The sequence below is a fragment of the Lepidothrix coronata genome, unplaced genomic scaffold (genome assembly GCF_001604755.1).
Source record: "Lepidothrix coronata isolate B3197 unplaced genomic scaffold, Lepidothrix_coronata-1.0 Scaffold98, whole genome shotgun sequence".
Classification (NCBI taxonomy): Eukaryota; Metazoa; Chordata; class Aves; order Passeriformes; family Pipridae; genus Lepidothrix; species Lepidothrix coronata.
Window position 1 is genome coordinate 1,740,719 of NW_016690278.1, and position 25,438 is coordinate 1,766,156.

The 25,438-nt window shown below is 44.3% G+C and overlaps 1 protein-coding gene across 8 annotated transcripts in view; it reads right to left on the bottom strand.

The window, feature by feature from the left end:
- NRG1 (neuregulin 1) overlaps window positions 1–25,438 on the bottom strand; it is a 453,259-nt gene that overhangs the window by 160,489 nt on the left and 267,332 nt on the right. For 5 of the 8 annotated variants that reach the window (XM_017822500.1, XM_017822497.1, XM_017822496.1 and 2 more), the window contains exon 1: window positions 19,592–19,746. The exons of 2 other annotated variants lie outside the window; for them this stretch is intronic. In XM_017822500.1, coding sequence (XP_017677989.1) covers window positions 19,592–19,730 — 139 coding nt within the window. In that variant the 5' untranslated portion in view covers window positions 19,731–19,746. Of the gene's footprint in view, window positions 1–19,591; window positions 19,747–25,438 lie in introns of those variants that run through there. One more of the 8 variants, XM_017822498.1, reaches the window with a different exon arrangement.

The following is a 25,438-nucleotide window of genomic DNA, read 5'->3' on the forward strand; positions in this document are numbered from 1 at the left end:
CACCAGACCTCAAACCAGCTCTGCTGAGGTTTGGACAGCTGAGCTGCAAGGAAGGCAGCAATCTACATGGTCCTTACTACACCAACAGAATGAAAGGTCTCATATGAGAATACTCTGAGACAACTCCCCAGGGAGAAGTCCAGGTTAGAAAAAGCAAGAAGGTTCCCACCCAGTAGTGTTGGTGCCACACTGCAGCAGTCCAGTGGATTTCTTTATTTCTTGCAGAATCAGAAATAAAATAAGGTCTCCAGCCTCATCACATATGGCCACTGTGCCTCTCTGAAGCTATCTGAAGTAAACAACTTCAAAATCTGTTAGAGGAGGTGCTGCTCCTTGTCAGGCACAGGAGGGATGCTTCCCCAGGCAGTGAGATGAGACCGAAGAATGAAACCGGAATCAAATCTCCCTTAGAGACCATCTGCATACTGTTCAGACTAATTCTTATACAGTGTCACTTTTTTCTTTGTTTAACTAGTCTTAAAAAAAAAAAAAAGAAAAAGAAAAAAAGCCCCCAACAATCCAAAAAAAAAAAAAAAAAAAAAAATTCGGAGGTCAGTGTGAGAGACTGATCTGATACAGTATCCTTAAACGTGAGATAACTGTCAAATGCGAGGTGATGTTTCAAGGTGCCTTTGTATGGTAAGCAAATAAAAAAAAAAAANAAAAAAAGGAAAAAACCCACAAACCAGTCTTTCATAAACTGAACAAAACCATATTATCCTAAAAAGATGGTTTCATGTCAAGTTGCAATCTGGATTTTCATTGAAAATAGCATGTAACAGGCAGAATGCATAACTTTCTCCCCAACTGTGCTGAACTCTAGGGGGTTGCCAGTCATCTCTTTTGTCCAGATTTTCTAGAAGACATGAGAAAGAAACTCATATTACACAAATAAATCAGAGATAAAAGCTTGATCCTAAAAAGGTTTGGGAAAACAGGGGTTTACAATGGAAACTATTATGCACCCCCAGCAGCGGAACTGGCAGGTACACGAAGTTTCCTGTAAGATTCAGTCCTGCAAGGTGGCATGACTACAGGGCTGTCTCACAAGAAGCCCAGTGGCAGGCAGGGTTCACTCCCTAGTGATGTGCAAACGCTGAGTCTGCCATTTACCTAAAATAATGCATTCATACAATTGGGCTTTCCTATGATATTTTTTTTTACCTCTGGCTATTCTCTAGTAGATTGTTCCATTGCACATGAAGCAATGCGCACATCTCTGCCTAGAAATGCCCATTTATTCTCTCTTGTCGTGGACTGGACGATGGTCTGAAGTCCATTGAGCAGACCAGGACTCTCTCTTGGGTCTCACAACACTGTGTTGTGTTTGAGTGTCACAACCACCAAAATATTCCCTTATTAATTACAGTCTGGGATCCTACCTACACACTGGAGAGAAGATACACCTCCAGGGAGATGCAGCAATACATAGGCTGAAAACCCCCATGATAAACAGACAAAGAAAAGACACACCAAACTGCTTTCTGATGGACTGGAACTTGGTACAGTACACGAGCATTCCAGTATTTCCTTCCACAAAATTTGTCCTACATTGCAAAGTACATAATAACAAAAGCTATTACAATGAAATCCATGAAAGACTGAGGGAGGAAGCCAAGAAAGAATCACAATAGTATCAGAAAGGAATGTTGGAAGAAGGAACATAATGGATGAGTTCACTGTATCTGCTGAAATTTAATATCCTGAGTCCCCCTTCTGGCTGCAAAGGGAATTTTATGTCGGAAGCAACCAAGCAGGACACCATTATAGCTAAGAGAAATCCAAACAATCAATACAGCAAAATGTTCTGTGGATGATAAGCATTCTGCTTTCAGAGTATTAACTCCTTCTGAATCGCTCTCTGGCTACTGGGAGATGTTGTAAAACTCAACATGGCTGAAAAACAATCATAAAAAGCAACAGTATAATTATACTGAATGTCTACTGTATTTTTCCATTTTAATAATTGCATCTTGAAAGAATTTAAGGCGTGCTTTGGACTTTACAAGACGCTATATCCAGGGCTGATCTTTTTGCATACTCTCTATCCCATGAGCTTCATGGATTTCCAGTAGTACATGAACAGATCAAGGATTAAGGAAAAGCAGTATGAAAACAGTGTTTTCTTGGAGCCTCCAGAACAATAAAGTATTTGTGTTGGAGGAAGTGAGCACACACTCTGTGTTCAGAGATTCTCACCAAGAGCTCTGACATCGAGTTGGGTGTGCGTAGAGGATGCTCTAAATCCAGCAAAACACCAACAAAAGGATTGTCTCTGCTGGCAGTGCATGGGACCTCCATCTGTAACCTTCACAGACCTGTCTAGGATTGACTGAATACACACCAAACCCAGCATATAGTCATGGAAGTCCAAGTTTCCATACCAAGAAAGACAAATAGCTCCAGGGCCAGGTGCCCTCTTTCTTGCCATGTCTTCATCTAATCTTCCTGAGTAGTTAAAACAAACAAACAAACAAACAAAAAAAAGTGAAGTTTTTAATTTCTTGGTATTTATCAGTCCTTGTGAGATGGCATTGTTTTGATAGTACTAAGAGGTCTGACAGCTGTTAATCGCCATGGCTTGTTTCCCCAGTCTTAAACACAGTTTAAGTAATTAGAGGGGGAACTGACTTAAACAGGAGGTTTTAACCAGCCTTTTCCTTTCTACAACCCATTCTTTCTCCAGAAAAAGAAAAAAAAAAAAGGAGAGTAAGATTCTCACTGGTAGCTAACTCTTATTTGTAACTCTTATTTGCTAACTCTCGCTTGTAATTAAACATAGCTCTTATTCTCAATTTGATATCTTAGTTTTCCAAGCTCTGAGGATATGCTGTCTCCACCCTCCATTTGTTTAGACAGTTGCTTCACTGAATATATGCATAAACACCCTATAAATTCTTACATTTTTGATTTTACACTGGAAAATAATGTATTATCTGATATATTAGTTATCTCAGTGATTATTCTCCACAGGGATAGATAAAGATCAAAATACAGAAAAATACAAGGACTTGCATTAGCTGAATATGCTAGACATATAGGAGAAAAGCAGAAATGTTATTAAAATGTGTTTTGAATTCACAGTCAACAGACTCACTAACCAAATAAGTACTAAGAGTGACTTTATGAGTGACATTTGACTATGGTCATGATGTCCTCAAAAAAGGAGGGCACCTCAGTTTCAGGCATAGATCGGGAGAGAAAAATATATTTTTTTCCTGTTTTAACTCTTATTCAGCAACATCATTACGAAAAAACTTAATCATCACATTGAATTAAATGAAAAACATTACAAAACCCCCTTTTCTCGATCAGCAAAGCAGATGAGTATAGCATTCAAAAAAGATCTCAGGAAAACAACATTTCTACACATTTAACCTTCCATGTGGGGAAGCTAGTTCATAGGATGGGATGTGAATTTACAGAGCTTTGGTTATTTTGCACTCAGTCATCCCAGGCACTGAATTCATACAGGCTGGCGTGGCTTACTGCATTTTAAACCGGAGTATCACATTAGAAACCACTAACACAAATAGTGCTTCACCCACAATAATGAGTCCAAGTGAATCAGAGAGAGGTACAGAGAGTTATTCACATCTCACGGGCAGTTTAGCAGAACCCTTGTACTGGATCCCTTCTTATGAGGTGTGATGTGAAATACTGTAAAACTGGATGGCTAGGCAGGGAGTTGTCCATCAGGGTTAAAATTCAAGAAAATTGCTCTAAGGCAGGCACATGGGATGTGGGAGGACAGCAAAGCTCAGGAAGAAAAGACATCACCCTTAATAGAAGTCGCGGTAGACACGTGATGGGATAGCTGCACAGGGAGTGTTTAGAGTAGGAACAGCAAATTAAAGGAGAAAAACTCTGCAAAACTCGCAATCAGCATAGTTTTCTTCCCAAGCCTCAAGATTCATTTCTATCTACACTCAAACCCCATATCAAGACATGACAAGTGCTGTGTAATGTGACTACTCTACTCTCCCACATGTGCAAGGCATCCTAGGCAACAGGGTTCTCACCAGAGGTAAACTGGTGCATCTGGGTGAGGACTGGACTTTTGGCCATTTTCTTTGCAAACTGTTACTTGACCTTCAGCAACATTTTTGCACAACCCATCTTAAAGCACTCCTCTTCCACTCCTGACAGAAAGGGCTAGCCTGTACACCCCATAGTGAGGGGTCTAGACAAGTCCCTTTGCACCTCCCATGGCATGTGAGTGTGGCACAGCACAAACTGACACACAGGGAAGCACAGGCAGGCAGGGGACTTGCATGAGCAATTAATGAGGATTCACTGCAGGTGTGCATTTTTCTTGGGTTAGTTAAATCCAACAAAACATTGAAGCGAACATGTCCCTTCCAAATTTGGGGGTCTTTGGTGTAATTTGCTCAGAATGGTTCATCTCTGAACAGGAGCCTTCGCTCCAGGCCTTCCCACAGTGGAACTCATTCGCTTTAAATGTTAATATTTTTGAGTGCCTTGCCTGGACCATCTGTAGGACTGATCACCCGGAGGGTCTGTGCAAAGCAACCATTTGGCTGTAAATTCACAGTTTAGCCGACCAGTTTACTGTTGCAGACAAGTCACCGGTCTGACACAAAAGCCCGATCAACTAAACCCCCCCCCGCTCCTTCCTTAAACGCTCGTTCGAAGTTCTGCTGTGGCAGAACATGACATACCGCAAAGGTTCTGGCTCCCAGCTCTAAAATAATTAGTCTGGGGAAATTAAACCGGCGCTCTCTGCGCACCTGCGGCTGGCTGAGCTCCCCGGCCCGACCGCGCTGCCTCTCCCACACCACAGCCGTGACCGCGGCTCCCCGGGCTGCCCTGCCCAGGGTGCAGCCTCCCAAAAACCTGTCGGGGGGGCGGGGGAGGGATGGTGCTGTTTCTCGTGACGCTGAATGGAACCACTGGTTTGGCAAAGAAGCTGCTCGTGAGGGTCTCTGCTTAGGAGATTTATGTTTTAAACAGGCAACAGCTAATATCAAGGGGGAACAGATACATTACCAGCAAGTCATTTCCAAGCAGCTAATAACTGTTTCCCTACCCACCAGATCCTAGGATGCATTTTCAGGTTTAAACATAACGTATACATTGTAAATAGCGGAAACATCTGGGGTTTATTATAACACCGCTTTGCTAGCCTTGGGCATTGTACAACTCCCGCGGGCTACGGTTCACCCTTGACCTGCCAAACACGATTACTCTACTCAGGCAACTTCCCCTGCTCCGCAGCTGCTTGCCTTCCCCTCCCCTCCCTACCGCTATCATTACAGCTACCATCCTAGAACAGCCAGTCAGAAACTTGGGTTGCTATGGTCACTGCGTGGAAACAGCGTGGCTGAAGAGGCGAAGAAAAGACGAAGAGGATGGCCAGTGAAGCCACTTTGCTGAGAAGTCTGGAGGAAGTAGGGCTGCCCAACACCATCTGTACTGACAGTCTTTTTCCTTCCCCCCACAAAGCCACCTTCTTCTCTGTTCTACTCATCCCACCCTTGCTGCAGGTCTGCCATGCCTCTGTTTCCCCCTTTCCCAATCTCCAGCCTCCCACTAAGCCAAAAGTGATCCTGTTCCTCTCTCCTACCCCTCCTGCAGCCTTATCTCCCAAACAGGTCTTGCTTCTCAGGCTCTCTGCTCTCACCCTCCTCCCTCCTTTTTTTGCTCTCCACCAAGGACCTCTCCCCATTCACTCATTTTCCACTGCTTGATGTTCAGCCCCACAAATCCCAGTTCTGTCCCTGCCCTGCTTTTCCACCAGTTCTCACCTCCCCTTCAACACGGTCCCAAGGTGACTTCTTCCTGCCTTTATGTAACAGCTCATGTGCAACCACAGCAGCACTGCAGGCTGGGTCTCTTGCTTCCCCTGGCTGGGGCTAGAGTCTTAGCCCAGGCTCATTCCCTAGCACAGGGAAGGCGTTTTAGGGCTGTTAACACAAGAATAGACTACAAAACTTCAGCTGAACTAACGCAGAGCAGAGCGTGAATCTAAAGTGCTTCAGTTACGCTATGGTGGGGACACATCTTAAGAAATAGCGATCTTAGTTCTGTGTGGCCTAGAGCTAGGTTAAAAAATAATAACAAAAAAAAAAAGGCCAAAAAAAGGGCAAATGGTGATCCAATGGCTTAATGTATGCACTTTAAAAGCTCACTTGGATGAGCTTTCCAGGTGTCCCTGCATAAGCAGACCACTGACCATAGACTGTTGCTTTCTGTGCATGCACAAGTGGTGCCATTTTTGCCTCCAGCTGATTCTTCCTGCTCAATGCCTGAACAAGTGTGTAGGGGACCAGCGCTAAATGGTGCTGTTCAGAAACACAGCAGAAAGAAAATACAACCTGTGTTTCCAGCAGCCCTGTCTGCCGAGGAGCAGACCCAGCAGCCTCCCACACGAGTCACGACCAATTGCAGCCCTGCTTACAGCTTAGGGGAGTGTAACACCTCTCTCATGAACCTTCTGTTACAAGTAGCCTCCCTGAGAGGTAACAACCATTTCAGCAACAGCAAATATATTTGTAGGGTGCTAGCAAAGATTTTCTAGCGCCCCTCCTTGATTAAAGCCTACTGACTGATGCTGTATCCACCCTGGCCCTGAGAGTTCAAGTGCTGATTACAGCACTGGGACATTACCCCTATTCTATCCCTTCTCTGTAAAGTAAAGGTAAATTTATGAAAATGAATATCTGAAATGCATTGCCTTTTTAAAGTTTTATTACTCAGTAGCCTGGTAAAACCCTCTTAAGAAAAAATGATATGTAGCATTGTCTTCTTATTTTTTTTTATTTCTTAATTTGTTAAGTTCAATCTACTGATCAATTTAAACATCATCCTAGAATTATGCTATGGTAAAACAAATGCACATTTAGAGAATAAATGGAATTGATTCTCTTCTGGAGTAAAAGGCCTTACTAAATGAGGTATTTAAATATAACCTCCAATCCTTCTCTAAAGAAGCACCTGGTAATTCACTTTTTGGATCAAATTGCAACTCCAAAAAAACTTTATGACCTCATGTGGTCTTTCCACCCCCACATTCCTACCTAGAAACATTATATACAGCATGCTTCAGGCAAGAGCTGAGTTAGAATGCGGATAGTGGTTCTGGGGAAAGAGATGTAGCAGGTACAGGGCAGCAGCAGAGCACTGAAAACATAAGAAATAGGCAGCTGCATAAGGAAGGATGCCCTGAAATGCTGACACATTCGTTCCTGGTCAAGCGCATATCCTCCACTCTGGCTTGAAAGATCCCACACACCCAACATTCTCCCTTGTCAAACAGGCCCTCAAACCTGTTCTTCAGTCTGTCCTCAAGCATGTTTCAGCACACACAAAAATGACCGTGCTAATCAGACAAAAAGCTGGACTAGCCTAGTACCCCATCTCCAGCTGCAGCTGTGTATGGGAAAAGAAATACAAAAAAAAATGTAACCAGAAGTCATTGGCTGTGATGCCCTTGGCCATAGCAACGCCCTACAGGTCAGCAAGCTGCAGTGAAAGGAGGTACCACTAGTTAGGTGAGATTCTTGGGAACCTTTGTGGTGTGAAGCAGATGCAAAAGCTGCCTGTTGCTCCTCTGATAGGACTTGGAAGTGGATGGGAACCTTGACAGGCTCCTCGTGGGATCTGGGTCTACTGAGATGGGGCTTTACGCTGGAACAGAGATTACAAACTTCAGGCATTCTTACTGGACCCACATATACCCTGTTGATGGTCAGGAGAAGGATGTGCAAACACTGGGAGAGTAATCCTGTCATGCTTTTTATCTTATCTACTCCCTGGTTTAGAGCCAGCAGTCACCATGGTTTTGTCAATGAAAACAGCCTCAAAATTAACTTCAGTTCTAAATACCTCAAGTTGTTCCTTATCCCTCAACTTTGAAGTGATTTATAGTTTTTACCTGTGCCTGGGGTCTTTGGCATTGATCTGAAATGGACTGGATTTTGCCATGAAACTGATAGTGAGAAACATAATGAAACATGCCATGAAACAAGGCAGTCCCAAGGCTGCTTGATATTTCTTTAATTTTTCAAGGCAGTTGTTAACTTTAATAACTACAGCTTTAAAAGAGAAGAAAATAAAAATCAAAGTGAATTCATCATTCTGGACATTTCCACAATTTCCTGCTGAACTATGTGGGGAGGTTTCTGCTTTTCCATGAAGACCTTGTTTCCCCACACTATCAAGTGTGCATTTGTTCCCATTTACAACATTAATACAGAATTAAAAGGTTATTTGGGAAAATGCACTGCTTTCTCATAGCAGCTTTCAGTTTATTCTTTAAGGCCAGCAGCGTTTTCCAAATTTGTGCCATCCAGCTGTTGGTATATTTCACACGACCACTCTCCAAGGAGGTCTCTCCAGGAGCTCCAGCATTTTTATGGAGTCATGAGTTTAAAATGGCTTCGAAAAGAAGCCTTTTCTTTTCTTGACACTTCCTCAGTGGAGAAATTCTCTGATGCAATATAACTCCAGGAGGTCTTGAATACTTAAAATTAATTCCTCTTTTGCTGCAGTTGTGATGGACCAGAATGTATGTGTGTGCACAAGTCTGAATAGATGTTTGCGCTGATTCTGCTCTAGCATGACTCAGGGAGGGAGGGAAGAGTTTGCCTTCTCTGAGTAGTTGAGAGTAGAATGAGAAACAGATATCACCTCACTGATATAAACAGGGTAAGGTGAAAAAGATGCCAAAACACCTCCAAACATGCATGTACCTGATTTCACACATCAGCTGAGTTAGCCATTAACATCAGCAGCAAACATTAGATATTTAATTATCTTTTTCTGCCTGTCATCTCTAGACTAGCAGACACGATACAGTGCATTATATCAATTTATTCCAAACACAGTTTTTCCAGGGCAGAAGTCCACTAGTTACTCTCAGTTTAAATAATTTGCAGTGTCATTAACTTCATTTTCACTTGGCCCTTTTGGGACTTGCCGAAGGACACCTGCCTAGAGTTTAAAATACACGGTTACCTGTGTAGGGTGAGAGAAGGGGAAACCTAGCCCTAGGCATGGTATCCTCTCTGCACACAGCCCCAGCTAGTTCCATTTACTAGAATGCTTAGGTAAGTGCTCAAGTTTAAGTCTGCAAATACTCCCAATTATGATGTTCAGAGAGTTTCAGTACACTTCTTACAGATCAACTTGCTTGTAAGTAAGCTGGAAGATCGTTTTCTTTTCAGGGCCTAACTGTCAACAGGACAGAGTGATACACAGACATGGTAATCCCAGAACTGCCTCTAATGGGTGAGAGGGATTGGACAGAAGTTGCTGGTGATTTTGAGCCAAATGCCCAGAGGAAGAAAAGTTTTCGTCACAGACTTGAGGGGTGAAAAAGGCACAAGTAAGACAACGACAGGATGCTGCATGTAGCAAAATCACATATGCAGTAGAGAGGGGACTTTAGCTCATAGACAGAACAGTGGACCCAACCCCTCCTATCCATTACATGTCCTCCTGCCATTTCATCTCATTGTCCTACTGTTTCCCTCTTGCTGGTGCCATAGAGGATCTTCAGGCAAGCTCACTGTGGCAGCAAGCACTCAGCACAGCTTATCACTGCAGACAGGTCTGACCTGTTGGCAGTCAAAAGGGAAACAGACACCAAGGCCTTAAACTACAGCCCCTGGACTGAAGGAGAGCTATACAGCCCTAGCAGCTTACTTCAGCTTTGATGGCACTTGCATTCAAATTCAACTTGAGGTAAAATCATGGAAGCCTAGAGTGAACCATGAGAAGCATTTAAAAATCCACCCCGAGACCAAGCCACCCTCAGCCACCTCTGGTGCCCCGGGAATCTCCCTACAGCACCTCCCCTCAGGAGGAAGCGATGTCACTGGCAGAAGCTGTGCAGTTAATTCCATACAGTTAAAACAAAATGCCTATATGAAGCTACTTCTCTTTGAAGAGCTTTTAGAAATTATATCCCCTCCCTTGCTCTTTTTCTTGGAGAACAGTAAAGATGGCATCCCCATAACACCAAGCTCTGACTTCATCCTGCTGTTAGGTACAACTCATGCTGCAGCCAAAGATCTGGCTTGTCTGGAACCTGCCTGGAAACTGGGGGTAGCCTCATTACTGCCATCAGCTTCAGTCAGGTGTGAGCTGGAGAAGGGACAAGAGCAGACAGCATTTTGGGGATGGAAGCAAGCACACTGGCTGCTGAGACCAGTGGGTTTTGACATTTATGGAACAGAAGAGAGCCTCAAGGAGACTTTGTAGCTTGGATGAATAATGCTCATTTTGTGGTAGGAGGGTCCCTACAAAGAGGCTCCTCACCCAGGTGGTCTTCACTGTAAGAGTGAGGACAGAATGGGATGAGAGACACCCTCACTCACAGACGGAAGAAATAAGGAAGGAATAGTAATGCCAAATATCCTTGAAATGGTCCTGAGTTAAAAGGACAGTTATCTATTTTAAATCCCTCACTCTGACCTTATTTCAAGATCCTCCCTGCTCTCCTTTCAGACTGTTGCTCTGTAATAGTTTCCCAATTTCTGACCTTGCTGGCACTTCATACAGTCAGGAAAGCCCATGTTCAACACCAATTTCACACTAGCTGACAGTCAGTTTCTTTTTTCTGCAGTTCATCTGATCATCCAGCGCTTACACTTATCCTTTTGCATATTTGCAGTACCTTCTTACATGCCGTGAACAACAAGCTTAATTAAAAATCTTATGTAAATCAAAGGGTACCAACATAAAAAAGATGAAGCCAGGACTCCTGGAATCTATGACATTAAGTCTGGCAATAATTTGCTCGGAAGGTTGGTCAGACTAGAAATAAAAAAACCCTCGCCCAATAATTTCTGCATTCATCCCACAGCTTTTTGAACTATAGCGTATCTTTCAAAAATTATGGCAATCCTCCTCTCAGATGCCATGAGTAACAGAAATCTTCCACACATCCAAGCAAGTTCTTCCTCTGCATAACTACCTTCACTTTTAAAAGCAGTGCATTTTAACTAACACCACAAGTGCACTGGCAGATGCATTCATCCTCTAGAGCTTGACAGAGGCACTTTATACCTCTGCATTTCCAGTCCACCCTTTCCAAGAACAGGTCCAACTAGCAGCTCCCATGTTTTGGGTTTGCTTTTCAAAAGCTTAAGTAACTTCTCCTACAGCAGCTTCTCTTGAGTTGATCAGGACATTGTTGTAAAGGTGGTATTGGTCACTGCAGAAGTGCAGCAGGGGGTACAAACAAGAAGGAAGCACAAGTTGCCCTAGGACATCAGTTTTTACAGGTCATAGTATTCCTAATGGAATGGGGAAGCTCTGCATGGGAAGTTCCTCTTCTGTTCTTGCAATGGGACATGCTGCCCTTGGAAGCAGCCTGAATGAAATTTTTTTCTAATACAGCCTTCTCTCTTAAGGTCTCTCAAATCCTACCAGTGACTCTCCCTGAACATGCAAGCCTGACACAGTGACACAATTGACATCTTCTCTGATGCCCTTCATTGCTATATCCTCTCTGTGGAAACAGCTCCTGCCACAGATGTGGCTGCATAGTACCAGTGGGACAGCAATGTGCATGCTAGCTAAAAAAACATCCCGTCTTTCTATCTCCCCTGCAGTAGACATATCAAGAATGCGCACTGTCCTCCAGGAAACCCATTTTCACAAAGGGAAAGGAATCTTTTTACACACCGTAAGACAAAAGAAAGGGGGGCAAGTGACAGGTTTGTGATACCTACATGTTATTCTTATCTCTAGAATGGCCACATGCCAGAAGACGTGGTAGTTTGAAGAAAGAGATTACACTGAGAATCAGGAGACTTTGGTTTCTGTGCTGAGTTCAGACTGTGATCTGTTGTGACCTTGGACATGCAAAGACTGTAGGCTGGTAGGCAATAGGAGCTTGCTGTCAGACCGAGGTTGTTCCACAGAGGTCAGTTTGAAGGATATTGATTTCAGCAAGAGCTCGAGGACTATGATGATACAAACAACACCAATCTATTTGGTGAAATTCAAGACTACATGCAAAAAATGTATTCACAAAATAACAGGGCTTGTTTCATTTACTGGCATCCGTTCCAAACATAATGCAATAACACAGAGCAGTTTTCAGTGCTGTTTCATATACAGGTGCAATACATTGATAGAACAGCACCTTTTTATTCTTGTTTAAACGCAGTGGACTTTCCCAAAGAAAAATTGAAGAGTCTGTCACTGTGGAAGCCAACGATCCCACTAAAACATCACATCTGCACACACACACACACATACACACACAGAAGATGTCCCAATACCGGATTTAAAATTTAACTCTTCTGGCAGTAATGGCAGTGGTAGCAACCTCTATCACCTCTGCAACTGGATGTTACTAGGGACTCTGTTTAGTCATATCGAGTATGCATTCATGCTTCTGTAACTGTGTTCAAAGGGATTAACCATTACCCATAGAACATGGCATGTGGCTGACTCAAGGGTGAAATGAAAGCTATTAACGGTGGAGAAAGACACTGAGCAAGGCTCAGCCTGTGTCCATGTCTGAATGCCAAGCCCAAACTGCCTGACCTGGATTCCCCCTGCTTACAGAGGTGGAAGGACCATCAGCTCATAAAACCTGAGAGATGCACAAAGAGAATGAGGAAAGACTCCCAAGTGACCTGTCACAAATGGATTAACTTCTCCTTCTTCCTCCCTCACCTGTGAAGCCTGTGGTCTTGGTTGTCAGAGCTAGGAGTCAAATGGCCCATAGTGAACAAACTACATAACACGGTCAATTTCCCCCCAAATCTAATGCTCCCGCAGAAAATTACACAACCAGAAATGCAAAACCAGATACAAGTAGTAATCTGCGCGCAAATAGAAAACTAGCAGTTACTCCAGGCAGGAGGTTATGTTAAAGATCTCTATCAGTCCCTTGTGAAATGTCTTGCCTTACTTTCCTTCCATTGTTTTTGTTCTTCATTAACAGAAAAAAGAAGGCAAAGGATGGAGGGACAAGAGGGCAGAAAGAAGGATGGAGAAAAGAAAGGAGGGAGAAAGAAAAGGATGGACGAAGAAAAGGACAAAAACGCACAAAAGGAAGACAGTGGGACACATGGCTGGAAAGGAGGAAGGGAGGAAAGAAGGGAGGAAGAAAAAGAAAGAAAGCAGAAAGGAAGAGAAGAAGAAAGGGGTGGAGGGAGTGTGGGAGGAAAGGACGAAGCGAGAGAATGAAGGAAAACAGAAGAAAAGCATGCTCATGAACATCCCTGTGACCTCGCACTGGATGGTTTCATACTCTGATCTCATGACATCAGAGCAGAGTGTTTTCCAGGACTTAAGTCTACCAGTTTACCTGCACATCCACTGACCTACAACATAACAACAGCCTTAAAAACCCCAACTTGATTTTCAGGAGGCTGCCTTCCAAGCCGGCACCCTCACATCAACTTCTCATACCGGCGAAGCACCCACGGAGCCAAAGGGCTGAAGAACACCCTGATAAACCTCCCATACGGCTCGGCACAGAGCCCCGCAGCCCCGGGGCCAGGGCCGGCGGGCACCCCACGGTCCCCCCGCGCCTGCCGCGGGCACAGCGCGCTCCCGCCGCTCCCCCTCGCGGCCGCCGCCGGCACCGGCACCGCCACGGCCACCCCTCCCACGCCCCTCTTCCCATCAGGTCACCGACGGGTACGTTCCCCTTTCGCTATTAGTTCGACTGTTTTCGTTATTTTTAAAGCAGCGCTTCCACGGGCGCCTCCGCCTCTCCACTGCGTTGTGCATCCCTGGCACCGCCGCCGTAACTCTTCCCGTGCGAGCCTGCCACTGTAGATTTCCTAGGGCGGGAACAAGATCCCGTCCCCGCGCCGAATCCACGACTCCGGGCACTTGAGGGAGCAACTGAGGGTTAACTGAAACACCTCAAGCACATTCAAGCAGCTCTTTGCACAACTAGCATGACTCATACAAAATACTGACACTTGGTTTGTTTTCTTGTATCATAACGGAACACGATAAACTATCAGTACTGTTAAAGGCACATTCACTCTTGTTACTTTTGGAATGTTAGCAAAACACTGATTTGGTAGGAATTCATAGCATTTCCAGATCCTGACACGCCGTGACACAATTGTTCTTTGCTGTTTTGCTTTTGGTTATAACTACCTGCCTCGAAGGACTGTCAGATGCTTACAGATAGGTTGGAAAGGGGGTGTAGGGGAAGGGAGATGCTTGGAAGAAAGTTTTCCACAGCTCTGCACTTAGCTCGCCTTGCTTCGAGAATAACAAATTGCCACTTAGTTGCCTAAAGTAGAATGTGTTGTCAAAGATGCTCAGCAGCTTCTCTTGCGATTTTTGTGGCTAGACATTCACAAACTGAGCATCCAAAAAGTTTTTGTGCAAACCCCGTGACTTTGACTCAATAGAGGAGATTAAAAGTGAGCTGCTCCAAATAGTGAGGGTTGAAGTCTCCTGAAATATCAGCTGCATAGGATTTTTTTTTTTTAACTCATGAGTGATGTTTTAAACTATCTCACTCCACCTTTTTTTCCTTCTTTTTCAGTTACTGCCTTTCTAGAAATCCAAGAAGACAAACTCAGATTTAAATCAGCTCACATGTTTTGCCACATTTTAAAATCCCTGCACATCTTAGCAGATCTTGGCATTTCTGCACCAAACAAAAAATTTTATTCATCCTTCCCCAGCTATCAATATTAGCACAAAGTTCAGTACAGTTTCTGGATTCATTTCACAGCAGGAGTATCTTTCTGTACACATGAAGGATTTGCTGGACAATTGTACTGGTATGTCCTCACAATTCTGTTTGCATTCCCATGGCTGCAGTCAAGTAGTACTTGTAGTGTTAAGTCAAAAAAGTTTGAATGGTGACTAATCTCATTTATTCAAAAAAACATGAACACATTCACATGCTTTTTGAAGGATTCACTCTCAAAAATGTTCTGAAGATTGTGTGAAATGTTTGGAGCATTTAGGTATTGCACACAGGTAAAGGGACTTTCCTCCCCCAAAAATGTACATGCATACCAGCAGCACACAAATATTTTGGCCTGAAAAAACCAGAAGTTGTTACTCCTTCTAAGCAGTAGTTTCTCTCTAGAAGTGGACAGGTTTTACCAGATATCACAGCTTTCATTCCATCTCCAAGGCTCTTGTCTTCAATTAATGCAAAATATTGATTCATCTTCTGATATCTCTTTACGAATATTGAGTATCAATTTAAACTTAGCAATCCTCAGACTGAGCTTTAATCCTCCCAACCAAGCCCTGACATGAAACTTGGTTTACAATATGCTCAAAACAGTTTCTTCCTTAGACAACCAAGCCTGCTACCAGGACACACTCAAAGGTTCTGCTCCGTCACACTCATCTCATCTGAACTTTGTGCTGTTTATTCGGTCAAGTAGTCTCAAAGCTCTGGCATTTTATCTAATTCTAAATTAAACTTCTCATAGGAGGTATTTATTTTCTATGTCAATGTCTGCAACCTCTCTTCTCTGGGCTCAGTAAGTGCAGATGTGTTCAGGACAACGCTGCTGAGGTTACCTCACTGAAATGGTGATTGAGACCCATCTTTGAGGCTCTTCCCTCTTCCCTCATGAACTGCGTTTCTGCATCAGATTCTTATGGAGCCTTGCTCTTCCTATCACTGCTACTGAACTAGAGAGTGGTTGACATAACCCAAGGCCAGAGTTCACTGCTCTGACAGCACTGTCAGTCTTTGCACACAATCAAGGTTTTTTCCTCAGAAATGCTTGACATCTTCTCACATTTTGTCCTTTCAAGCCCAGCAACCTCTCTCTCATCTTCTCTGCTAAGCAGAACCACCTGAAAACTCACATTCCCCAGGGTGTCTGGAAACACTTGACAAAGAGGCTGGGCAGCTGATGTGCTGTTACACCACCTCAGTGGTGTACCAGGAGAAATTTTTGCAGGGCTGATTCCTTTCTCTCACTTCAGTAGCCCCACCTTATGCAGTGGGCCCAGTCCAAGTCTCCCTGCTTCTGCTTTAACAACACCCTAAGTCAAGAGCAGTGCCTCTGTGAGGGGAAGACTGCCACCCAACCTCAGCTTTCCTGCATTAGGTTTCCCTGCCCAGGTTGGATGTATTTTCAGTGTGCTGGCAATGCCCTAGGAAGCCCTGCTGGCAGATTTGTTGAGCCTGTCTGCATACTCAGTCGGCATAGCAGTTTGGTGATACGACTCGGAGAAAAACTATAACCTCCTGTCCATTTATAATACTGTCTCCTCAGCTTTCCACCCCCTGTATTTATCATGGTCCAGAGTTCCCTGCTGAAGGAAGGTACGATCACTCTGCACTTGACACAAGCCTGACAGAATCAGTTTGTTTGAGACCACTTATAGCGAGTGGAGGTAAATGTTCTTCTACGTCATTTTAGTGACAAAGAAACCATAGCAATATGGACCTCCCCAAACTTTTGTAACAGAGCCCAGACTTCACCTGCCAATGGAAAACACTAAGATTTTTTTTGGTGTTACCACTGTGCAGGTGAGCAGAGCAGGCCAAAGCCACTTCATCTCCTCTTCCAATAACTAACTTCCTTCTCCAATGGCAGTTCTGGAGTTCCCAAGAGAGTTGTGACAGAATATAGTAAAGAAACATTTTCTCATACACTTTTTTCCACAGATAATAAAGCTGATTCTCAGCCTGTTGACAAGTTACCAATAAGACAATTATTTCAGACCCAGGATTGAAATATGTATGATGTACTTTGACAGCCAAAAGCAGACTAAGTTGAGAGAAGCTATGATCGGAAAAAACAGCACTAAGAAAAAACTGAACACCTGCTGCAGATTTCTGTGCTAGTGCCAGATCTTAAAACTGAGGATTATCTGCAAATCACTGCTTTTTGTAAGGGAGACCACAAGTAGATTCAGGCTACTCACAGAGAAGAATACAACAGAGGGTACAAATCCTGACATAATTCAATTAAAGAAAGCAGGTAACTAAAAAGCAAAAGTGTTTCGTGGCCTCTCAGACTGCACGTTCTAAACACACTAACTGATTATCAGGTATGGCTGCCAAACTATAAGTGAAAAGGAGAAATTGTTGTCCCATCAAAGTCAGAAGGTCTTCATATTGTCCCTACTAAGTTTATATAAGTAGACCAGTTATTAATTCAAGCTCTAATATGCTTGAACAGAGAGAATAAAAGTCCATGACATGAAATGCAAAGCTGTTCTCTTGCTATATTTTACATTAACCAATCTTTCTGCTCTTTCTCTTCTGAAATATCAGCTCTTGTTTTAAATGCCCCTCAGACCAGAAAATACCCTTAAGTAACAGATGAGATAAAATCTATGTCACACTGCCAGTGTGACATTATCTGATTGTGAGTCAAGTGTACAGTGATGGGTTATGCTGTATTTCATTCTCCCATTAGACAGACTACACGGATTAGCTACCCATGGGAACTATCCTGCCACATACACTCATCTTGGAAGGGATGGGATTTTAATTACATAAGATAGAAGAATGCTCAGTTCTTGCCCACACAGGAAACATTTGACTAGTAATGTCAGGTATGGATGAAGGCGGTACTCTTTCATACCTACAAAAACATACTGGTGCCTTGGAGAACAGAGGTAAGGACTTGCCAGGAAAGTGGATTATTTCTGGTTCAAAAACTGACATATTTTGGCTTACTAAGGAACTTTACCTTCTGGAGTTTTAGCAAATCTTAGGAGCTGGCATGATGTGAATCCTGCCTTGATGAACCTCAATCTACACTTGCCACCTTTCAGATTTTCATCCATGGCAGACATGACCAGACCACCAGAAGTGGGCATTAAACACACTTAAATACCTAAACTTTAGGTGACATTTGTTTGTGTGGATCCTCTTAACTGTTATTCTAGCTCCCCTCATCAGAGAAAAAGACCACATTCCCCAAAATCTCTACTTAGTTCAGAGTCGACATGGTTGGATTACTCAAAGACTATGTCTTCTGTTTCACAACTCCTTTCACTACTTCCTCAGCAGCCTGCTGCACTGGAAAAAGAAAACTGTCTGCAGAGCGGGGAAAAGAAAGTTTTCCTGCAAAAATGGGATAAGATGCCACGGGACTCTGAGATACCCAGTGGGAAAATGCATGTCTCCTTGACAGACTTTTCCTGTCACAAATTGTCCAACTTGTTACTGTCTTCCTGTTTTCTGTCAACCAAAAACATAAACAAAAAAACCCCCAACACTTCAAATAGCCCAGCTGTCACAGATACGTTTGCCAGAGGTTTTAATGTTCCAAGAGGAGGTTAGTTTTAGGAGGAGATACTTACAATGCTTGCATAATGTAACAGCAAGCAGCATTATAAAAACCCGGTGAAAGAAAAAAAGGAGGTCAAACAAAGTGTTTGTCTCTAGCTTGGCATAACAAGGGAAACCTCCCCTGCTGTACCCGAAACTCGTTTACACCCAGTGCTGAGCAGAGGTTGGGTGAACTGTGTCTCCAAGCAACATAAAGAAGAGGATACATTGGGCAGTGCTAGTTTGTAAAGAGTATTAGCCCAAAGGGATACCTTCAGCTCTGAATCACACGCATCCTCCCCGAGGGCTGATGGCTGAAGTCTAGACCAGCATCATATTGGTCACAATGCACTAAGCAAACTTAATATAGGTATATTTAGAAAGTTTTACCCTAGCGGGCTTTCTATTAATTTATCTGTATAGGTAAAAAACCCAAAGGGAAAAAAAACCCCAAACCCAAAATAGAAAATTGACTGCTTTTCATATGCTTCTTTTAAAACATTTGTCTCCAAACAAGACGGAATTCAAAGAAGCTGCTAAACTAAACAGTAACTGCAGCTATACATTGTTTTTGCAAAAAGGTCAGTGTATCTGTAGATACCACTAGGCTTTCTGACAAAGTAGGTGGCATAATACAAGCTCTCTAGGAAAAGCATCATGAGCTCATATGTGTTTGTACAGCACTGGGAGTCTTGATCTTGACCGGAGCATTCAGCTGACAGAAATAAGTAACTATGATGAGTGGGGCAGTCTGCTCAGCTGTGACCCTTCCTTTGGGTCGACCCACAGAGTCCTGCTCCTGGACACCTACAGAACACGAGCCATCAGTGGCATGAATCCTTGCGCTTAATACTAGGGAGGCATAAGAGAAGCAACACGTGCTGCTAAGCGAGCGAAATGTCCTCTCTGATCACCCCCGAGTAATACCTGCAAGTTTAGACAAAATACCCAGCATGAAAGTTTGTCATCTGTTCAACTAAGCCAACTGATTTCTGGGGAAAGGAAGGGACAGAAAACCTGTTTTGTAATAGGAGAGATAGCCTCACGCCCTCCAAAAAATGAAGGGGTGAAAAAAAAAAAAAAAAGAAGAAAGCGACAGCTGACTGAGAGCCTCGCAGGGTTTCGGGGCCCGTGGGAGGGAAGGAGGACAGCAAGACCGAACTGCGGTCGGACAGCCGAGGCACTCCAGGCAGCGCCGCTGCCCGCGCCGCTCCACGGGGCCGGGAGCTGGGCGAGCACCCGCCCCGGGGCGCGGAGGGTCCGCCGGGCCGGGCAGGCGGCGGGGGCCGGGAATGTGCCCGCTACGTGCGGGAGCGGGAAGGGCGCGGAGGCTCCGCGCGGGGCTCCCACCGCACCTGCCGACGGGCTTACCTGTGGCGGACCCGGGTGCCTCGCCCTCCTCCGGCGGAGCGGGCTTCTTGCCTTTCCTCCCCTTCCTGCCGTTGCCGGCTTTTTTCCTCTCGGCCATCCCGGCTCCGGCCGGCACCGCGCTCCCCGTAGCCTCCGCCATCCCCGCGGTCGCCCCCTCCGCCGCCACGGCCGACGCTGTCGGCTCCCGGAGCGCCCGAGGCTCCAGCATCGCTCGTGCCTGCCGCCTGAGACTTGGAGCTGCGAGTTCCTTGGAAGTTTTTGGAAACTCCTCTCCGGGCCTTTTTTTTTTTTTTCCTTCCCCCCCCCCCCCCCTTCTCCCCCCCTTTTTTTTTTTTTTTCCGTTTTTCTTTTCCCTTTCCTTTCTTTCCTAATAATAAAAATAAACTCCAGCCCACGTACACACCCCCTCGGCACACGCCTTACTAACGCCCGCCCCGGGCACCGCTCGCTTGCTCTCGGGAGGAGCCTCCCCGGCCCCAGGGCGCTGGGCGGCCCCGGCCCCGGCCCCGGCCCCGGGGAGGGCGCAGGCACCGCGGCCCCGGCGGGCCGGGGCGGGGCAAGGGCCGGGCAGGGCAGGACGGGGCGGTGTCGCAGCCTGGTGCCGCCCCGCCGCTCGGCAGAGCGGGGCACAGCGTGCGGGAGCGCCGCGGGGACAGGCGCGGGCCCTCTCCCGGGGGCCACGGGTGGCCGCAGAGAGGGGTCGGAGAAAGCGAGAGGCGTCCGCGGCGCTCCTCAGGGTGCTTGCACCCTGCCGCTTGGGCACCTGCTTAAAGCTGCGGCTTCCTCTTAACCTGCGAGGTTACCGGCGGCGCCGCTCCCCCCGGCGGCGGGGGATGCTCACGGGAGAGGGGGGGTTTGCAAGACTAACGTGCGCTCCCTCTCCTGGTGATTTGCAAGGGGGTCCTGCCCCCGGGGAGGTCACACTGTTCTCAGTGTGCGTCCATTTCTACTTCGGTGACTTCTCACGGGGCTGATGCCAGAACCACCAGTTCTCACAACCGAGAGTGTCGGCCAGGTAGAGCTTGGCTGCAGTCCATGGATGAAGCTTCACCCAATACAGCCGTACTCGAGACAGCGGTAAAGTAACTGGTAACAGTGTAAATGCACCAAACTGAACTTCACCGTCATCTGGAAAACTTAAGGCATCTGTATATAATTGCTCAGCACCGTATTCCCTGATGGTGCAGATAACTGTTATCGGTAGGAGTTACACTGAACACCGTTAGGTGGGAAACACAACACTCTGAAAAGTTACAGAACAGATCTGCGCAAACTACTTAAAATCCCGCAATGGAAGGTTTTCCCTGTATGCTTGGAAAGGTCGTGCAACATAGAAAAACAGATGGGATCAGAATCTAAAACTAGGATTGCTACTTTGCAGTCCTTAGTGATTCTACCTTCTCTTGAGGAGACAGTTATGCATGTCCCTTAGACTGAAAAAAAACCACTTACACTGATCACCATGCACAAAAGGTGCTTTCGAGTTGGTTTTCTTTATTCTTAGATTGAAATAATTAAAAAAATTTTCCCATATCGAGACCCAAAAAGACAAAACACTCTGAACCCGATATATACTGGGTTCTTCCTCTTCTTGGCTGAAAGTTTTGAGGCTAGGTTTTTTCAAGACACTCTCTTGCAGCAAGAAGCTTTTGAAGAAGCAGTGGGTAAACAGGCTTTCGAGTTCTCAGCATTTGGACTTTGAAACAAACAGAAAAAAAACCCAATGTTATCTCAGTCCTATCACTGTGGTGAAAGAAGAGCAGCGAACTACACCGACTGCAAAACATTAAGTCGAAGAAATTATACTTCCTCAGAGTCCTGGTGATAACAGCATTAGTGAACAAATCAAATCAAGGTGGGGGGAGAGCAAGTGGAGAAGGAAAGACATGGGTACAATTTTTAACACGAAAAATTACAGACGCATTCGAGTCACATTTTGGATTTCTTGACTGGCAGCGTTACGATATCCTTTCTCAAACGTGCTGCACCGAAATTGAGGGAATAAGCCCCAGGCAGGGCGGGGAGAAAGGGTAAGCCTCACGGAAGAACAGCTGGAGATGGGAAACATACTACTGCGGCAGTAACTCGGTATTTCCTTAAGGGGTCACTACTCAGCAAGGAGGGAGCCTACCCTGGCAAAACGTAAGGGACTGCTGGCTATCGAAGTGTACTTTTAAATAATCTCGGTGTGACCCGGTTTTCTGTACACTGCAAAATCTAAATAATCAAAGTAAACATTACCTTCAGGCCGTGTTCATTAGCATTAATCCGTCATCTCAGAGAGTTATCAGCACTGAGGCCCTGCGAGCAAGCCGCAGGATGGACACCCCCCCCCCAAAAAGACTCTTTCTTTTTGGCAGTGTGATACTGGGGGAAGACCCCAGCAGCCTGAGAACGCATTAAAAATGAAAGCCTAAGAACAATACCCCAGAATCCTGAATTCTGGCACCTTTTCTGTTAGAAGTGGGAAATTTCTTGAAAAAACGTATCAGAAATGTGCTCTGGAATAAGCCTACTATTCCGAGAAGAAAGGTTATAATTCATTTTAGGCAATGTGTCATAGATCCACTGCAGAAGGGTGTGATTTACTTCTGTATACATCAATGCCAAAGAATTAGGCATTGCTTGTAGCACGTAAGACTGCCTCTCCTCTTTTGCTATCGACAGCTATGAGACACTTCAACAGAGTGGGTAGCAATTGATTTAACACTACACTAAAATTGCCATTTTACCCCCTCAGAACTGTGAGTAGAGAGCTGGCTTGTCAGAGGTTGGTCAGAAAATGCCCTATGTACAACAGTCTTCTGAGCTGACAGTTCCTACAGCCAAAGGACACTTTGGACTTCTGGAAATAGAGCGATGCAACCATTTACATGATTTCAGTGGAGTGGAAGCCATAGCCCAGGCACGTTTCCCAATCTCATAAAAATTACACAGTTGCTTGGGGAAGACCAGTCAAACTTTCAGGTACTTTCATGATTGGTTCATCACAGGACAGGTAAAGGAATGCTACCTGCATGTCACAAACACACAGGCAGAGACCACGTATAAAGTTTTTACTCATTCATCTTCTTGTTCTCTCCATTCATGTCCCCTTCTTCAGTATAAAAATTAAGATCTGGCTATGCCCAAGCTCATCTCACTGTTGGTAACCTCTACACTTTGTGAAATTATTTACATCACATGAAGTGAATGCAGAATGCTGCTAAGTCTAATTTTTCACTCATATATATATATATATATATATATATATACACACATGTCTGCAAAATGTAATGCAGGGAAAAAGAGATAGATCAGTAAACAAAAATAAACAAAAAGTGCTCCAGAGTAACAAACGGTTGAATAAAATGTCAACAATCTGAATTTTTTTTGCTTCTAAGTTCATTTTTACAAATATTCTGGTCATAGAAAAGGGGCCTAATTACAAATACTTAGAAATTCCAATGCCTTACCAAGAGAGCAAAAAAATGGTTTAACACTTTTTATTTTCCTTACAGAAAGTGTACTCATTTAACAAAATCGGTTCCTGAATTAACAATTAAATTCATAGCGTAACCCTATTCTCCGTCTTCTCTTAAACTCAGGACTGCCATTTTCTCTTTTTCTTCGTTTTGTGGTCATTTAAAACCCATGAAGACAGGTAGGAAGACTATCTGCATAAACTGCCTGTTGCTCCTCCATTGGTAGCAAGGAAAGAGTAAGAAAGACCATCCTAAACAGAATTAAAGAGTAAAGATGTATGGTAACCATAACTGTGAATGAAACATGTTCTTATATTAAGCTGGACTCGAAATTCTGTCATCAGCTGAGCACCAGGTCTTTGTCATCAACTCAGCTGACTCAGGATAACAGTACCTTTTGTTCTACTGACGTTATGAAGATGCGAATCTTGATTACCCAAAAGCATCCCAACAGTGGTTTAAAGGTCAAGCCAACATCTTTGGCAACAGCAGCAATTGTGACAGGTGATGACATCCCAGTAACGTTTCTTTTCAGGAAATGGCACATTTCAGAGTTGTTTGTACACGTCTCTGTATATATGTTCCTACAAAACAAGACCTGATGGCCTCCAATTTACCAACAGTTTTAACAGACTGAATTGTGAAACTTCAGGAAACTTTCACAAGATAAATTGGTACTTTAGCATGTAATGTTTCAGAACTTTTTAGATCATCCAGTCACAACTATATATATATATATATAAACAATTCTAGCCTCATTAGTGTGCAAGACATTGATGCTGTTTGGCGTGGGCTGAATGAAAAAATATTTTTGTACAATTAATGAGCATCTTCCTCAGAAACACATCCAGCCAAAATTTCTACAGACTACTACACTCCTGTAAAATGTCAATAGTTATAACCAAGGATATGGCCTGTGAAAATAACTAAGTAAAAAAGGCATGGAAGGTGAAAATCTATTAATAGGAATAATTTGGCAGCCCCTGTTTGAATCCAAACTACTCCAGCACTGGCAGTGAGGACTGTGAAGACTGATAGCTGTCTCATTTCATCGATGTGACTCCACTGACAAGTGTTCAGTCCAGACATTGTGCTCTCACGGAAAAAAATCCAAATTAATTTTTAAAGTGTATATTAAAACTTCATTCAATTGCTGGGTGGATATTCTAATTCAGGACAAAAAAAATTATGAAATTAAGTTCAGACCAATTTTCTTTGTAAGGTAATGAAGTCTAATCACACTAAAAGCAGCTTTGATTAAAAATGCTGAAACAGAACTTTAATGCAGTTTAACAAATTCACATTAAATACATAATTTTTTTGGATCCAGACTGATTTTTCTCTGTTGGCAAGAGTTCAGTGGCCAAGTGTGATAATCCCCATTGTCCTGGAGCACTCACAATAGGCCAACAGGTCTTCCAAATTAGACTGGCACACTCTATGCGTAAATCCATGGTTAATTTGTACCCCATCACAATGAGCACACAGTCCCTATCTCTGTGGTGACTCTTACCAGAACAGATGTTGGTACCAACCCCTTCCAAGCCTGTACCTGCATGCTCAGCAGTCTCAACCTGTGCTCTGCCCAGTGAGTTTAGTACTGTTATTTCTGTCTCTGGGCCACCATGTCACACAGGTTTGTCTGTATGTCTGTACCTTGCCTAGTCTTAACATGATGAGCATGGTAGAATTCTGGATTCTCTGATTCCCTGTGACCTCCCTCTGCTGCAGCAACAAGCTGACCTGTCCTGCAGTAAGCTGACTGACAGAGCACTGGCACCAGCCTGCATCCCTGCCATATTGTAGGACCAAAAATTATGCTGCAGAGAGAGTGCAATTAACCGAGGTCTGTGATTATCCCAGTGTCCCTGACTAAATCACTTAGCTAGTCTGATGGGTCACCAAGGGCTCCACTTTGTGCTGTCCTTGCTCCACCGGCTTTGTGAAGAAAACAGATTCCTTTTGCAATCATCTGGTCCTGCACAAGCACTCTGGAGTGTGCTCTGCCTACACTGCCCTCTAAGGTGTTTACAGCCTTCTCCACGAGATTATCTCAATGGTATGCAATCTCCAAGACATATGATCTTCAAAACACCCCTGTGGCTGTGTGGCAAAGCTACTAGCCTCTTTCCTTACAGAAGGGGCAAAGGAGTTAGAACTGAGAGGGGAATTAGACCAAACAGCTCTCAGCTGTGGAGCTCCAAACTCTTCATGATCTGACCATCAAAACAATATCCCAAGTTAGGCACACAGGCTCCACATTCATCACCTGAGGAGTCCTCAGTGCTTGATGGTGGGGATCACAACTGCCATGTCTGTTAGGCAAGAAACCAACAAAATGTTAACAGTAAAACAATATTTCTCATTGAAGCTTAGGAGGCTT